The 16,289-nt window shown below is 40.9% G+C and overlaps 1 protein-coding gene across 3 annotated transcripts in view; it reads left to right on the forward strand.

Annotated features, from left to right (window-relative positions):
* Nucleotides 1-15,584, forward strand: part of ABCA1 (ATP binding cassette subfamily A member 1) — a 137,044-nt gene extending 121,460 nt beyond the window's left edge. For all 3 annotated transcript variants that reach the window (XM_082842123.1, XM_082842122.1, XM_082842124.1), the window contains exons 38-50: nt 70-185; nt 276-420; nt 2,057-2,180; nt 3,545-3,674; nt 3,944-4,064; nt 5,082-5,144; nt 5,762-5,868; nt 8,105-8,246; nt 8,646-8,780; nt 9,782-9,885; nt 10,499-10,591; nt 11,250-11,493; nt 12,120-15,584. In XM_082842123.1, the coding sequence (XP_082698249.1) occupies nt 70-185; nt 276-420; nt 2,057-2,180; nt 3,545-3,674; nt 3,944-4,064; nt 5,082-5,144; nt 5,762-5,868; nt 8,105-8,246; nt 8,646-8,780; nt 9,782-9,885; nt 10,499-10,591; nt 11,250-11,493; nt 12,120-12,260 (1,665 nt within the window). In that variant the 3' untranslated portion in view covers nt 12,261-15,584. The remainder of the gene's footprint in view (nt 1-69; nt 186-275; nt 421-2,056; nt 2,181-3,544; nt 3,675-3,943; nt 4,065-5,081; nt 5,145-5,761; nt 5,869-8,104; nt 8,247-8,645; nt 8,781-9,781; nt 9,886-10,498; nt 10,592-11,249; nt 11,494-12,119) is intronic.
* The last annotated feature ends 705 nt before the right edge of the window (nt 15,585-16,289 follow it).

Consider the following 16,289-nt stretch of genomic DNA (forward strand, 5'->3'; position numbering starts at 1 on the left):
TGATGAAGACTTGAGACGTGTTGTATCTTTGACTTAGGGGTGACCTTGATTTCCTCGTTTCACTTTTAGTGCAACTATGTGGTCCCTGCCACGCTGGTCATCATCATCTTCATCTGCTTCCAGCAGAAGTCCTATGTGTCCTCCACCAACCTGCCTGTGCTCGCCCTTCTACTGTTGCTGTATGGGTAAGGCACCTCTGGATGGGGCATATGGTATCAGATGTCAGGGGGAAGGCAGGGGACATCCAGTGGACATGTGTTTTTGTTCCTCGCCAGGTGGTCCATCACACCTCTCATGTACCCAGCCTCCTTCGTGTTCAAGATCCCCAGCACAGCCTACGTGGTCCTCACCAGCGTGAACCTCTTCATCGGCATCAATGGCAGCGTGGCCACTTTTGTGCTGGAGCTCTTCACCAACAATGTGAGTTCTGCAGAAAGAGATGCTGGGATGAGCATAGTGTTTAGTCATGATCTTATTCTGCCTGCCTGCGATGTTGACACCATGGACCACTCTGTCCTTTTGCAGAGTCTGTCTGTCTTTCCTGGGTTTGCATACCATCTCTCGCTTACCCTCTTCCTTATATGTCTCTGATCACATTTTTCTGTTTCCTTTGACAAGTTCTTGTATACTCCTTTCTGTTTAAATGTTGCTTTCCCCAGCATTCAGTTCTCTGGCATCTTGTTTCCCACTTCCGATGCTCTCTCTGGGTGATGGCATTCATGCTGGAAGATTTCACCACCACCTCTCAGTGCCTCGTGTTGTTCTCTCTCACGTCCATGCGTACCTTTAGCCCCGACTCCCCTTTTGAACTCTATTCTCATGTTCTCTCTTGCCCAGTGGATGGCTCCGTTTAGATTAACTGAAGGACACCCCAGACTGGCCATGTCCTAAATCATCTTCCCCTCAGAACCCAGTATTTCTCTTGCCATTCCTGTCATGCTGGATGGCATTACCATCCACCCAGTCACCCCAGCTGGGGCAATGTTAGAGCCATTTTATATGCTTTGCTTTTGCTTATTTCCCACATTCAGTTGGTTACCTTGCCAGTTCCTCCCATTACAGATCTCTTAAACAAGGTTCCGTGTCCATTCTTGTTGTCATTGCCTTCATCCAGACATCTTAACTTAGCCCACAAAGCCTTTCAGAGGTGTACAACCCTTCCTTGACAGTTCCCACCACACTCTTTCCCAAGACATGGTAAGCTTTGGCTGAGTGGTCCCTTTAACCTTCCATACTCCTGTAGGCCTGGTTCAAGATCCCCAGCACAGCCGACATGGTCTTTATTCGCGTGAACCTCTTCATGGGCGTCCATGGCAGTGTGGCACTTTGGCGCTGGAGCTCTTCACCAACAGTGTGCGATACTACCCAATTCTATGACTCCTCTGTCACAGAATCGGGTAGTATCTCACTAACCCTTCATGACTGAGCTTGAATGTGAAGCTTTCCTTACCTACCTTATGGGAGGTGCTCTGTCTTCCCTGTGCTCCCAAAGCCCACACAGTTCATGCCTCCAGTACAACACATCCGAGTATGTAGTAATTTCCTGTTTCCATGTTTCTTTTCCTCGGAGTAGAGACTAGACTGTTTCTTATTAATCTCTGCCTCTCCTGTGCCCTGCCACAGTGCATCCAGCACATAGCAACTTACTCAGTTGTTGGGTATTTGGCCACTGCTGGATTGATGTATTCGAGAAGAATTTTTTAAACTCCAACAAAATCCTGAAACTGAAGTATTGACCCAGACATGAGCAATTTGCTTTCAAAATGCTAAGCAAATACCTTATGATGGATTAGCTTCTGATTAAATATAATCATGTTTCTAAACTTTGCTCATATTTCTCCCATGCTCATAGCATTATTCCAGATTTTCTAAAGAGCAAAATTTTATTACATTATATATCATCCTCTGTGGCTACTGCTGTTTATTGGTATCTGAATTCAAAGGTTCAGTTTGACCTCAGGGAATCAAATTTTTTTTTCACTTCCATATTTTAGACTTTGGTAAATTTTTACCCTGAATCACGAAAGACAGTCTCTCTCTGTCTTATTTTTTTTAGAAGCTGAATAACATCAATGATATCCTGAAGTCGGTGTTCTTGATCTTCCCACATTTTTGCCTGGGACGGGGGCTCATTGACATGGTGAAAAACCAGGCAATGGCGGATGCCTTGGAAAGGTTTGGTGAGTGACAATAGTGGCTGTAGGATGTTTTAATAGAGATGGCAGTCTGCATGGGCTTTGGTACTTTGGCCTTTGTTTTGGAAAGAGGGTGGTGACTGGGCACAGGACTTCACTGATAGGGCTCATGTCGGTACAGCTGGTTGTGTCATGGGTCATGTGACACAACCATTTGTCTGAAAGATGAGACAGTAATTTTGGAGGTGAGGAAAATAGTGGCTTAAGCTTGGACCCAGTGCCTGATACCACTGGTGGTGTTTGCCAGAGTCATTGGAAAAGTCAGACCACAGCTTTGAGAATTAGATACAGGCCAGAGAATCAGAAGGAAAGATGCAAACTTTGGCTCTATTGGGAAAATCATGGACCTGCAGATGGGGTCATATATTACCTTTTACACAGTCTATAAAAAGGTGATTTACTGCAGCTCTTTCTACATTTAGAGTCTTTAAATTTATTTCTCCTGTGGCCACATTACTGTTCTTTATTGACTGGCTCATATAGTTAGATGGGCCATGTTATTTGATGGGCATAGAAGAGGGACTTCTTTTAAACTTGGAGGTACAAGGAGATATATAAGGATTTTAAGGGATATTTACATAAAACCAGATGAGTTGAGTCACCAGGTTACATCATATGCTATTGAAAGGGGCATCTTTTAAACGTGCTTTCTAATCTTTCTTAGTGAAGCTTATAATTTGTTAAAATACTGACCCTAAAAATTACCCTGGATTGTTTGCCTTTTTACAAAGGATTTTTGGCATGTCTCATTAAAATGGAAACATTAGGGACTTCCCTGGTGGTGCAGTGGTTAAGAATCCAGCTGCCAGTGCAGGGGACACGGGTTCGATGCCTGGTCCAGGAAGATCCCACATGCTGTGGGGCAACTAAGCCTGGGCACCACAACTACTGAGCCTGCGTGCTGCAACTACTGAAGCCCATGCGCCTAGAGCACGTGCTCCGCAACGAGAAGCCACTGCAATGAGAAGCCCGTGCACTGCAACAAAGAGTAGCCCCTGCTCGCCACAACTAGAGATAGCCTGTGCATAGCAATGAAGACCCAACGCAGCCAAAAAAATAAAAATAATAATAATAAATAAATCTTAAAAAAATGGAAACATTAGATTTCTTAGCTGAAGTTACAGTTCAAATACATGTTATCTCTGAAATTCTGATTGATACTGTTTCACAGTATGTTTCCCCAAAACCTTACCCTAAATCAGATTTGGAAAGTGGTGACTCCCTTATTTTTTCCTCCTGGCCACGGGCCATAAACATTGGTATTTCCAGGAATGTAGGCCTGAATTTGAGGAAGGGCCATGGTCTCTGGTGCCTCCATTCTGACTGGATCTCTGCATTGTGTCTACCAGGGGAGAATCGCTTTGTCTCGCCGCTGTCTTGGGACTTGGTGGGACGAAACCTCTTCGCCATGGCCGTGGAAGGGGTGGTGTTCTTCCTCATCACTGTGTTGATCCAGTACCGATTCTTCATCAGGCCCAGGTGAGCTTTCTCTCAGAACTCACAGAGCGCCTGGTTGATGGTCACGGAGGAGGAACACAGGGAAATACTCACCGGTGGTGGTTGGATTGACTTGAACTCAAAGCAGATAATCAAACTGATTTTCCTAATGTGGGCATCTCCCGGCCCCCAACACTGCCGACAACTCTGGAGTATGGATTTTACAGGACTGCTTTAGAAACTGGGTCTTTGACTTAGAAAATAACTTGAAAAGTTGATTTGGTTTTGTTTCTTAATTTTTTCCCCCTAAGACCTGTAAAGGCAAAGCTTCTTCCTCTGAATGATGAGGATGAAGATGTGAGGAGGGAGAGACAGAGAATTCTTGATGGTGGAGGACAGAATGACATCTTGGAAGTCAAGGAGCTGACTAAGGTGAGGCAATGAGGACAGGCTATAACAACTTGTCTTCAATTTTTTCAGCTTTATATGTTGGAAACTAGCATTTTGCTGACTCAGTAAAAAGAGCATGCTTCCTAAAATGTGCATCTATACCAAGTTTCTGTCAATTTAATTTTATTTAAAATACACCATGGGGACTTCTTAATTAAAGAAATCGTACTGAAAATAATTATACTGTGAATTCTCATTCTTGAGTATATTTGTTTTTCACACATTTATGCATTAGATATTAAAACATCTAATATTGTGTATCGAGGCAAAGCTGAAGTTGATAGAATAATGATTGATTTTGAGTTTCATGGTCCAAAAAGCTGGTAAATCTCCATTGCTGGGCTTCCCTGGTGGCGCAGTGGTTGAGAGTCCACCTGCCGATGCAGGGGACACGGGTTCGAGCCCCAGTCCGGGAAGATCCCACATGCCGCGGAGCGGCTGGGCCCGTGAGCCATGGCTGCTGGGCCTGCGCGTCCGGAGCCTGTGCTCTGCAACGGGAGAGGCCACACAGTGAGAGGCCTGCGTAACGCAAAAAAAAAAAAAAAAAAAAAAAAATCTCCATTGCTTAAGAAGAGGCTCTGTTTCAGCCCTTTCTAGGTGCCAGAATCCCAACAAATTCACTTTTTTGTAATCTGTTCAATATTTGCAATGTTTTGATAACAAATTATTACCCTGTAAAATTTAGTTTTTAAAATATCTACAGTGTCTTTACATATTAAATGAAAATTATATAAATATTAATGACCAATATATTTTTTAAAAGTCTGACGTTAGATTAAAAAATAAAAAGAAATTCACTTGTATTTTGAGCTTCAGGGTCATTCAGAAGCCAGTTGCCACAGAGACAGACCAAGGCTTTAGCACATCACATGTGTGACTTAGTCTTATCGACGAGTCTTATTTTGTGGTGTGTTTAGGTCATAATTCCCTCTTCCACAGTTGCCTGGGACAGCTGTGAGTCACTGCAGCTCATGAATTTTTGCATTTTGTTTGTTGCAGGTATATAGAAGGAAGAGGAAACCTGCTGTCGACAGGATTTGCATTGGCATTCCTCCTGGTGAGGTAAAGACACTTTGTCTACCTTGTGTTTGCCCCTATTAATTCAGACTGTCTCTACTGCAATCAAACAATAATGTCTGTAAGGGGTTAAAAGTGGTTTTAAAAGGCTTCTCCATTTATATCTGTGTGGAGCAATCCGTCACTGAAAGGATGGGGGCCCCATATATCAGCAATTTTGGATAATCTCAGACAATGTAAGAAAAGTATGCAATCCAAAATGTGATTTTCTGATCCATTCCAGGTGATAATGAAATTCAAATAGATTTTAAAAGATAGATTTTCTCCTTTCTTGTTTATGTGTATATTCTTGTATGCCCTTTAGCCAGATTAGATGGTGAAATTTGACTTGTTGGCTTTCATTACTGTTTTTCACACATTAACTTTGGTCTTAACCTGACGACTCAAATGATATTTACAAATACACCCACACTTTCATTATAAAACATATGTTTAAATATCTATATGATTTCTTAAAACCAAGAAAATAGTTGACTCTTCATTAAGAATGATGTTTTAGGATCATGTTACATGAAAATGAAGCGGAGGTGACTATTTTATAAGGGTCATTTATATTCAGATTTTTAGTAGTTTACTTATACAACTTACCCAATCTTTTTCAGTGCTTTGGACTTCTAGGTGTCAATGGGGCTGGGAAATCATCAACTTTCAAGATGTTAACGGGAGATACCAGTGTTACCAGAGGAGATGCTTTTCTTAACAAAAACAGGTGAGAAAAGAAGTCTGTGTTTTGCCACAGACTTTTTTTAAACTTTATTTAAATGAATATGTTGTTATTTTTCTGATTATAACAGTACTCTATAGTTTCTAAAAATGTTGAAATATAGTAAAACTGTAAAGAAGAAAATAAAAGTCATCCATAATCCCAGTACCTGGAGATAGCTACTATTTACATCTCATTTTAGTCTCACTCTTTTTTTATAACAGCTTTATTCAGGTATGATTTACATGCCGTACAATTCACTTGTTTTAAGAGTACAACAAATGACTTTTAGGCAATTTACAGAATTGTGCAACCATTATCACAATACAATTTTAGGACATTCCCATCACCCCAAATCTCTTTACTTTATGTACACATATAAATATATTATAAAATTGACATCATACTACATCTAGATTTTTAAATTAGTTCTTTTGTTGTTAATGACTGTATTATTGTATATAATACAATATATACTGGTTACGTATTCTAAGATGTAGAAATTTTGCTGCATAAAATGCATCTATGTACAGGTACCTATAGTTTATTTCACCAATTCCTTATTGTTAGACATTTGTTTCTGTTTTTCATTAAATGTGTCCTCGTATCCATCTTGATTGTTTCCTCAGGGAAAATTCCTACAAGATAAAAGGTTATCTATATACTTGCTAAGCTGCCCTCGCTAAAGGGTGTGCCAACTGTTGGCGTCACCGTGGGCTATTATCCGAGAGTGCACAGATCACTAAGCAGTCTGATCGTAAGGGGTACAGTACCCTTTAGAGTCCTGTTGGGCAATGTTACACTCGAGCACTCGAAATATGTGGGACTTCTCTGGGCTTTTTCTATTGGAGAGACGGTACAAGGCAGTGGCTTTCAAACTCTTTGATCATGACCCACAATACCAAAATCAGTACATTTTACCTCTCAACTGAGTAAATACACAAAAACACATAAACAGGCATATAGCTTAAATAAAAGTTTTGTAAAACATTACCTACTCTTCCTGCTTGCAGTGCACTTTGATATTTCTTATTCTGCTATCTACCACACCATTTAAAAAATACTGGCTGTGACCCGCTAAATATATTTCACAACGTACTAATGGGTGGTGACTCACAATCTGGACAAGGGGCTGTTAGCCAATAAAATTGAAAAGAGCAAGGAACTTAATGTACTCATGGCTCTCCTCTGCATCTTACACGTTTTTTCAGTAGCAGTGTAAAGGAGGTTTAAGAGAACAGAATTTCTAGAATAGTTGGCCTAAGGCTACACACCTGCTTTCCCCGTCTTGTTCCTAGTACCAGGCTCCCGGGGCACACAGCAATGGCAGCAATAACTGGCCCAAACTAAGGTTCGTCACAGTGCCTGGTTCTGAGAGCTGGTGTGGGCCGTGTAGCTGTGAGGTCCAGGCACGGGGTCTGTGAGCGCCTCAATCATAGTTCTGGAAAAGGCTGGATCTGGGAGTACTAATTTATATGCAGAGAGGAATGAATACTGCTGATGGGCCAAACTCGTGGTTGTCCAGAGGTGGCTGAAGTGCAGCTGTCAGCCCGGATGTGACACTGAGCTTTCTCCTACATTAGGGATCCTTAACCCGAGAATGGCTTCATAGGGCCTAAAAACTGCCCCCACCAATATATGTCAAATTGTGTCTGTAGGTATATTTTTTGTTGTCATCAGATTCTCAGAGGGTCTGTGATCAAAACACCCTTCAAAACCAGGAGGATTCCTGGGTTGAGCATTTAGTGGGACCGGGGGTCTGGATCATGTTCTGTGCGAGTCAATGTATGGGCAGCAAAAAGCAGAGGAAGTCACAGTGAGTTGCTGAGCCTCCTCTGACGTGAACGGAGTAACAGAGCACATGGTGCATATGACTGGGCCACAGAATCAAGTCAGGGATGGACACTTAGTGTTAAAGTCCCGGGATAGTGTGACTCAGGCTGTTGATAAAGATGGTGCCACAGCTGGGATGGACTTGGGAATTCTGAAATGGGACCGAGCCTGCAGATTGAGGTGCTGGGGGAGCCAGGTGCAAGGACTGGGCAGGGTATAGGCCAGAACCCTGACTTCCAGGAGGGGCTGGCATCCTGGGGGCAGAAAGGCTGTCCCTTCACGCTATAGCAGGTGTGCTCACTGGTGTGTTGGTCATGCGCAAGCACTCTTTATAGGAATATTAGGCAAGATGGTCTGATCAGAGTATCTAAATGCTTAAAAACCTGACCAGTTTTGTTTTTCTTTGCAGTATCTTATCGAACATCCACGAAGTACATCAGAACATGGGCTATTGCCCTCAGTTCGATGCCATCACAGAGCTGCTGACTGGAAGAGAGCACGTGGAGTTCTTTGCGCTCTTGAGAGGCGTCCCGGAGAGAGAAGTCGGCAAGGTACCGTGGGCACCAGAAAGCCAGCCTGTCTCCCTTGGCGTCCTAACAGTGTACCTTACGTCTGTGACCTTCACATATGACCATCGGCTTCAGGCTGTTCTTCCTTGTGGATGCAGCAATGTGAAGTGCTGGCTCTTCGCAGCTCCTTTCAGGGTGGGAGGCCGTGGTGGCGGTGGGACAGGGATAGGTGAACTGCCTCACACCGGCGGACAGAGAGGGAGTGCTGCTCCCACCCACGCGAGTCCCTGCCCCCCTGCTGCTGGTTCCTCCACACTTGCCAGATCGTGATTGTATAGAATCTGGTCCTACTCAGTGAAAGAGTTTTCATATGCAAGTGTAAGAAAGCGTGATAAAATTCCCAAACCCAACAAAGGTCAAGACGCTTTTTATCACCCTTAGGTTGGTGAGTGGGCAATTCGGAAACTGGGCCTCGTGAAGTATGGAGAAAAATATGCTGGGGACTATAGCGGAGGCAACAAGCGCAAGCTCTCGACGGCCATGGCTTTGATTGGCGGGCCTCCTGTGGTGTTTCTGGTGAGTGTGACTGTGAATGGGAAACTTTGTCCTGGCCTGAATGGAAGACACCTCTTTTCTAAAGTCCTCGGTGTCCAGGCCGTGCATGGCTGGCTTGGCAATGGCAAGTCCCCCTCCCCCGATGAGGAACAGCAGGGCAGCCTCAGAGAACCAGAGGGAAGCTCTGTCACCCCTCTCCTTGACACACATTGGGGTGGCTCTGACATGCCCTCAGATGCTCCAAAGGAGGAGATACTCCAGAGACCTTGTTTCTCTAGCGTGGAGAAGCCCAACAGGTGCAGCTGAGGCTGGGTGTGTGATTTGACCTTTCTCTGGACCATACTATATGCCATCTATGTGTTCATCCCCTGAAGACTGAGAGTGTGGATACAGCTTCAGGATCCCCAAGGCAGCACCTGGGTCATAGTTCCTTACATACAGATAAATGGAAAACAGAAGGTCAGACTGACAGTGGCCCTTGACCCTTTTTCTTCTGTAGAGGAGAAGAGCACTGAAGTTATTACAGGAAGAAGCCTTGGGCTGAGGCTTTAAAGTTATCCAGACTATTTGGATTTGTTTCTCTAAAACTAGCAAGTACAGTATAACAGGCTAAGCCAGAGTGAACTAGAATTAAAAAAAAAGAAAAGAAAAGGAATTTTACCCAAACCTTAAACTGACTTCAGTATCAGACAAAAATAATTTTTAGTATATACTTATCAGTCATGAAAAGATGGTTGAAACTAAAAGACTTTTCCCCTTCCCTTTCTGTTTATTTGGAGAAATTTCATTTCATAAAAAATTAGAGTTTTCTACTTCAGTGATGCATGTAAAAGTGAACTGGTTGCAAACAGTATGAAATATTCTTGTATGTAAGGTCTGGTTCTTTGGTCCATCAGGAAATAAATAGAATGGTAAGTTAAAACTTAGGCTATTTCAGAGATGCTTCTGAATTTAAAACCAAACGTATCTTTGATTTTTTTTTTTCCCAGCACATAATAGGGCTTATTTTATTCTAATTACAGGATGAACCGACCACAGGCATGGACCCCAAAGCCCGGCGATTCTTGTGGAATTGTGCCTTAAGTATCATCAAGGAAGGGAGATCAGTAGTGCTTACATCTCATAGGTCTGTAGTGAAGACTTAGCTTGGCTTTTTTGTTGCAATAACTTTTAAGTTTTCCAAGTACTATATATGATCATTGTATAAAAAAATAGAAAACACAAAAAGGCAAATAGAAAAAAAAAATTATGATCACCTGACATTGCATCACTAGGAGACAACTATTACTGTCATCAGGCCATATATCTTTGCAGAGTTTCCCTATGCAAATCTATACACAGTGTATATGTTTTTTACAAACAAAAATGCAAGCTTTAGCATATATACTAAGTTCTTTTTCCCTTAACAATACTGAGAACATTATTCCAAGTCAGTTAATTTAGATGTGTCATCATTTCTCGTAGCTATTAGTGAATAGTATTCCATTAGGATATACCCTAATTTATTTAACCATTCCTCTTTTGTATAGACATTTGGATCATTTCCAACTTTTTTCACGATTATAAACGGCATGGCAGTGAACAGCGTTTTCCCTCCATCTTCATGTATTTGTAACAGGCTGCAATTACACTCCAGGAAGCTGGGGATCTGTTTCTCTGAAATGCCAAATGACATGGTGATGTTCTGATGGTTATAGGAGCATCTCTCTAAAACTAAGCCTCATTCTGTTTTCCCACAGTATGGAAGAATGTGAAGCTCTTTGCACTAGGATGGCAATTATGGTCAATGGGCGGTTCAGGTGTCTTGGCAGTGTCCAACATCTGAAAAATAGGTAACAAAGATAGTTTCTTTGGGATCCCATATACTGAGAAATCGTGTATTTATTCTTTTGTGGGTGTATACATGGTGGATCTAAAATAAAGGGAAATAAACTGAACAAGATGGTATAGTGGAAAGAATGAGGACTTTGAAGTCAAACAGAGCTGCGTGCAAATTCTGTCTTTACCTTTTATGGGTTGTATGCACTTCGGCAAGTTATTTAACCTCTCTGAGGGGCAGTGTTCTAGGAATATCTACTTTCTAGCTTTGTTATAGAGTTGTAATGGGAAGATTTATATGTGCCAGTAAGGTTAGAGCACAGGCTTCAGAGTCAAGCACAAGTTGGGTCCACACCATGGCCCTACCATTTCTGAGCTGCGTACCATGAGCAAGTGACTAACACTCTCAGTTTCAATTTCTCTGTAACATCTGACAGACCTCACAGGTCTAGGTGAGGATTAAGTGAAGTCATGTCTAAAGCCCTCGGCAAGGCAGCTCACATAGAATAGGTATTCAGTACGTGACCACTGGTTCCTGCTCGCTGAAACTTATTTCTGGGTCTGGCAGGGACCTCTCTCTTTCATGCCCCAAGTGGGGTTCTCAGAGTTAAATATTCTTTTGAGAAGTTTCCCGAGGGTCTTCCATTTGGACTTTCTTTTTCCTGCTTTCAGGTTTGGAGATGGTTATACAATAGTCGTACGAATAGCAGGGTCCAACCCTGACCTGAAGCCTGTCCAGGAGTTCTTTGAACTCGCCTTCCCGGGAAGCGTGCTGAAGGAGAAGCACCGGAACATGCTGCAGTACCAGCTTCCCTCTTCACTGTCTTCCCTGGCCAGGATTTTCAGCATCCTTTCCCAGAGCAAAAAGCGACTCCACATAGAAGACTACTCTGTCTCTCAGACAACACTTGACCAAGTAAGCTCAGAGTGTCAAAAACAGGTTTCCTTTTCAGGGTGAGGCTTCCTGCCGCTTCTCCACCCACTGCCCATTGTGGGCCCTATAGCACAGTATAGATGAGCTGAGCATGAACTCCTGATCTACTACTACTAGTTATGCTTTTTACCTAACCTCCCTGAACCTGCAAAGGGAGATGATACTACCAACTTCACAGGGTTCATGTGAGAATAAATTGTCATAATAATCATAAAAACTGCAGTTTTTTATTGAGTATCTGCCATGGGCAGGTATTATGCCAGGTGCCTTATCCCATTTAAATTAGAAAACATCAGGTATCAAATAGATCCTGGCACTTAGTAGGTGTTCAGTAAATGTTAGTTTTCAACCCTCCTCCCTTTAATCAGGCCTGTATGAGTCAAAGTAAATAGATGATCGAGCAGTTGGTGATTTGGGGGGCAATAATAGAAGGTGAGTTTTTTTAGGTTAATGCTTTGTCAAGTATTCCCCTCTCCCTCCCACACAAAATTTTCTAGTTAATCTATTTATTCAATCTCGTATTCTCTAATTTTCACGTGGGGAAAAATGCAACTAGAATAAAGAGAGCAAGTTAGAGCTATTTATAAAGTCCACCTTTATTTTGACAGGTATTTGTAAACTTTGCCAAGGACCAAAGTGATGATGACCACTTAAAGGACCTGTCATTACACAAAAACCAGACAGTAGTGGATGTTGCACTTCTCACATCTTTTCTGCAGGACGAGAAAGTGAAAGAAAGTTATGTATGAAGAATCCTGTTCATACAGGGTGGCTAGAAGAAAGGAGGAACTAGACCTTCCTTTGCACTATGTGAAGTGTTCCATATGGAAGAGCTGGAAGATTTTGTGGGAAGAGGTAAACTGGATACTGTACTGATACTATTCAATGCAATGCAATTCAATGCAATGAAAACAAAATTCCATTACAAGGGCAGTGCCTTTGTAGCCTATGTCTCGTATGGTTCTCGAGTGAGAAAGACTTGAATTTAGTTTATTACCTTATACTTATGTGAAACTCTAGTATGGAACCCAGTGGACATATGGGTTTGACATACTTTTTTGTTCCTTTGTATTCTAACTGGGGTTGCAACAATAATTCATCAAGTAATCATGGCCAGTGATTGTTTATCAAAATCAAAAGGCATCCTCATTCATTAAGCCGTGCCAAGCCAGGAGACTGGTTTCCCGGTGACACAGCCAGTGCCGGCAATGAGTGCACCGGAATTACCAATGCCAAGTTGCTCAGAAAGCCCGAAGCACCATGGTGTGTCATACACACTTTTGTGAAAGCTGCTCTACTCAGAGTCTGTTGACATCATCAAATATCGGGTGACAAAATGGTTCCATGTGTGGGCAAAGTCCTGCTTTGATTCCCTCTTTGATGAGCTGCTCTGATGGTGGTGACATGCAAATTGCAACATGCAAATTGCATGGTAACATGCAAGAGTGAGACTTGGTTTCATTGTTATCCTTGCTTGGAACCATGAGTCTCCGAGGCTATCTCTCTGGGACTCTTTAAGTATGCTTAGATCCTGGTTAAGAAGCAAAGAATCAGCAACCGCATTGTTGGGGCCGCAGGCTGTGGAAGCCAGGGCATGGGATGAAGAGGATGACGCGTTCAAACCAAGGGAGGCCTGTGTCCATTTGTCCTGATTGTCTGCTAACACGGTACAGTGCATCTCAAGATCTTGTTGCTTGATACAAGCATAGTATTATTTCTGGCTTTTTGGATTAATCTAGAATATGAAAAGATGGAGTTGTATTTTGAGAAAAATCTTTGTACTTTTAATGTTATTTGGAATTGTAAGTTCTGTCAGTGACTTCTGAAATGTTAGAATGGCCTCTTTGTAGAACCCTGTGGCACAGAGGAGTATGGCCACACTGCCGCGCTAGCTTTATTTTTTCATGTAAGTTTGCGAATGGATCATCTAATGCCTAGTGACTAGAAAACAGTGTGATGGCCAAGATCTCATGACAACATTGTATTTAAGTTTCTTTAAGATCGTTTAGAATACTTTTAGTATCAGTGCATTAATCAAGTATTTTTTGAGTGTATGTTATAACTGAGTATGGATGGATGCGGTGAGGAGATATTAAGTCTCAGTAGATTTCCTGTGCCATGTTTGTCAGCTAACTGGTTTACAAACACAGGTTTTGTTGTGGTTGTGGGAACCCACTGAAAGAATATTGGGCAGCCCACTTTTTGAAAATAGCAACAATGCAAAAGCCAAGAAAGTTTAAATGTCATAAGGATCACAAGACTATATAACGAATACTTTCACAGAGAAGACGGCTGGCTTCAAAGCTTGTTGAATAACATAAAACTGTGCTTATGGCATTTAGTACCTTCGAATAATTGACTTTGAAAATCTCAGATACCCCATTCTGACAATCTCAGATTTGTCATCTCTTCAATCACTAACCTATCATGAAAAAAACAAACAAAAAAAAACCCAGAAAACAGCAAATGCCCCCACGTGAAGATTATCTCAGACTTTTCTAACCCAGTTTAATTTTTTTAGTCAGTAAATACTTGTTAAAAATAATATTGCACTAATGCTTAATGTCATCTGTCTTGAGGCAACAAAATTATGAGAGAAATACTATTTGGTAAAGTCATCTTTCAATATCATTACTAATGTCTTCTCCTTTAAAAAAAATTTAGATATTAACTCTAAAGGTACAAGATTTCAGATCTATCCAAATCTGTATTTTTTCTTTTAAAATTTACTGTATGTTATCATGCAACTTGTTGCTTGGAAAAAGAAAATGACCTTTAGGGGACTTCCCTGGTGGTCCAGTGGTTAAGACTTTACCTTCCAATGCAGGGGGTGCAGGTTCGATCCCTGGTTGGGGAGCCAAGATCCCACAGGCCTCACGGACAAAAAACCAAAACATAAAACAGAAGCAATATTGTAACAAATTCAATAAAGACTTAAAAATGGCCCACATCAAAAAATCTTTAAAAAAAAAAAAAAAGAAATGAATGCCGATATTTTCTAAAATGATAAGCAAGCAATGGAGGCATTTTTCCAATAACTATTGGCATGAGCTCATATTTTATGCTATCTTTAATGATATAAAATTTATAGAATAATTGTTTCTCCTTGTTCAATATTTTTCAAAATCAAGCTTCTGTTTTCCCATTTCACTAGAATCATGTTCTAATTCTGTATTATATTAAAACCATGAGTAGCTCCTTTATTTGATTACTTCAAGGCCATGTTTTAAAATATCAAAAGACACTGTGAACTACTTTTAAAAAAATGCAACATTTCAATATAGATTTAAAGGTTCTCTTAAGCTAGAAAAAGTCTACAGCTACCCATCTACTTCATTAATATTGTTACCTTTTAGACTATCCAAACAGCAGTCTTTTAAATTTTTCTGTGTAAGCCTAATTATAGTAGAAATTTTTACAACTCTCTGCTCAGTCAGGTAAAATTTCTATATAATCCCTGTGGAAATGTAACCATGTGAGTTTCAGAAATTTTCAAAAGTGTTTAAAGATTTCGGCTTTTGCTTCTTTTAGACACCTTAAACCTTATTAACTGTGAATATGAAAAATACAAAAGAAAACAATAACAAAGCCCTCTATAGGTAAACGCCCAGCATAGGTCATTGTTAAAAAACAAATAACCAAACCTCAAACTACTGTATTTCAATATCTGTACTGAAGGCATATGCATTGTGACTATTAAATGTTGCACAACATTCACTGTATACTAATCATTGACTAAAGGGATGTGTCTGTTTTCTTCTCGTGGTTGTATATATCAGGTAAAAATTTTTTCCAAAGAGCCATGTGTCATATTATCTTGAACCACTTTGACGCTGAGATATTAATTTCTACCCTTGTTACTATTTACTAGTAATAATATAGTGCTATAGTCATGTTGTTCTAATTCTCTTCAGAATTGTTGCATCCCTTTTTATAGAATGTTTAACCTTCCATAAGGTTTAAGTATTCTGTTCTCCCGTCTTATACCCTACGATGAAGCTATGTTTTTGTGCTTTTTCTTTATCATTGGCCCTTCATTCCAAGCACTTTATGCTGTCTGTAATGGGATCTATTTTTGCACTGGAATATCTGAGAATTGCAAAACTAGACAAAAGTTTCACAATAGATTTCTAAGTTAAATCATTTTCATTAAAAGAAAAAAAAGAAAAAAATTTTGTATTGTCAATAACTTTATATGAAGTATTAAAAAGGCATATTTCTATGTTGTAATAAGTCACGAAATAAACCTGTGACAGTTCTGTTGTGGTCTGTACTTATTTATTTTCGTGCATTCATAGCGCCACCTACTGTTGGAGCTTATAAAGTCATTACAGAAGTAAGAAATGTCTGCTTATAGAAGGGAAGGCGCTTGGACCAAAAGTAGAAATTTAGAAAAAGCTAAATGTCCTGTTAATCACAAAAGAAAATCGAGGGGACTACTTGAAAATAAAGGGTGTTTCGCACTTTCATGGTTCAGTTTTGGTAGTAACTGATACTAAGTTTATGAGGTTTTAGATAAACTTATTTTGCTTAATGATGATGAAGCTGTAGAGATCTCTGCAAATACTCTGTAGCTAAGCCATTTAATAAAAACCTCATTACTTCATTTGGCACTGAGGAAGCTCAAAGGCAGCCTTCAGTGCTCTTTTGTTTATTCAACCAAAATACAAGGACACAGTATGGCAGGTGTACCCGCAAGGTGCTGGCAAGAGTGAGCATGCAGGAAAATAGGCAAACGTGGGAGGAGAAACGATACTAATGTTGGAGGGGCCTTGGCT

This window comes from Leucopleurus acutus, assembly GCF_964270905.1.
Source record: "Leucopleurus acutus genome assembly, chromosome: 7".
NCBI classification, from domain to species: Eukaryota; Metazoa; Chordata; class Mammalia; order Artiodactyla; family Delphinidae; genus Leucopleurus; species Leucopleurus acutus.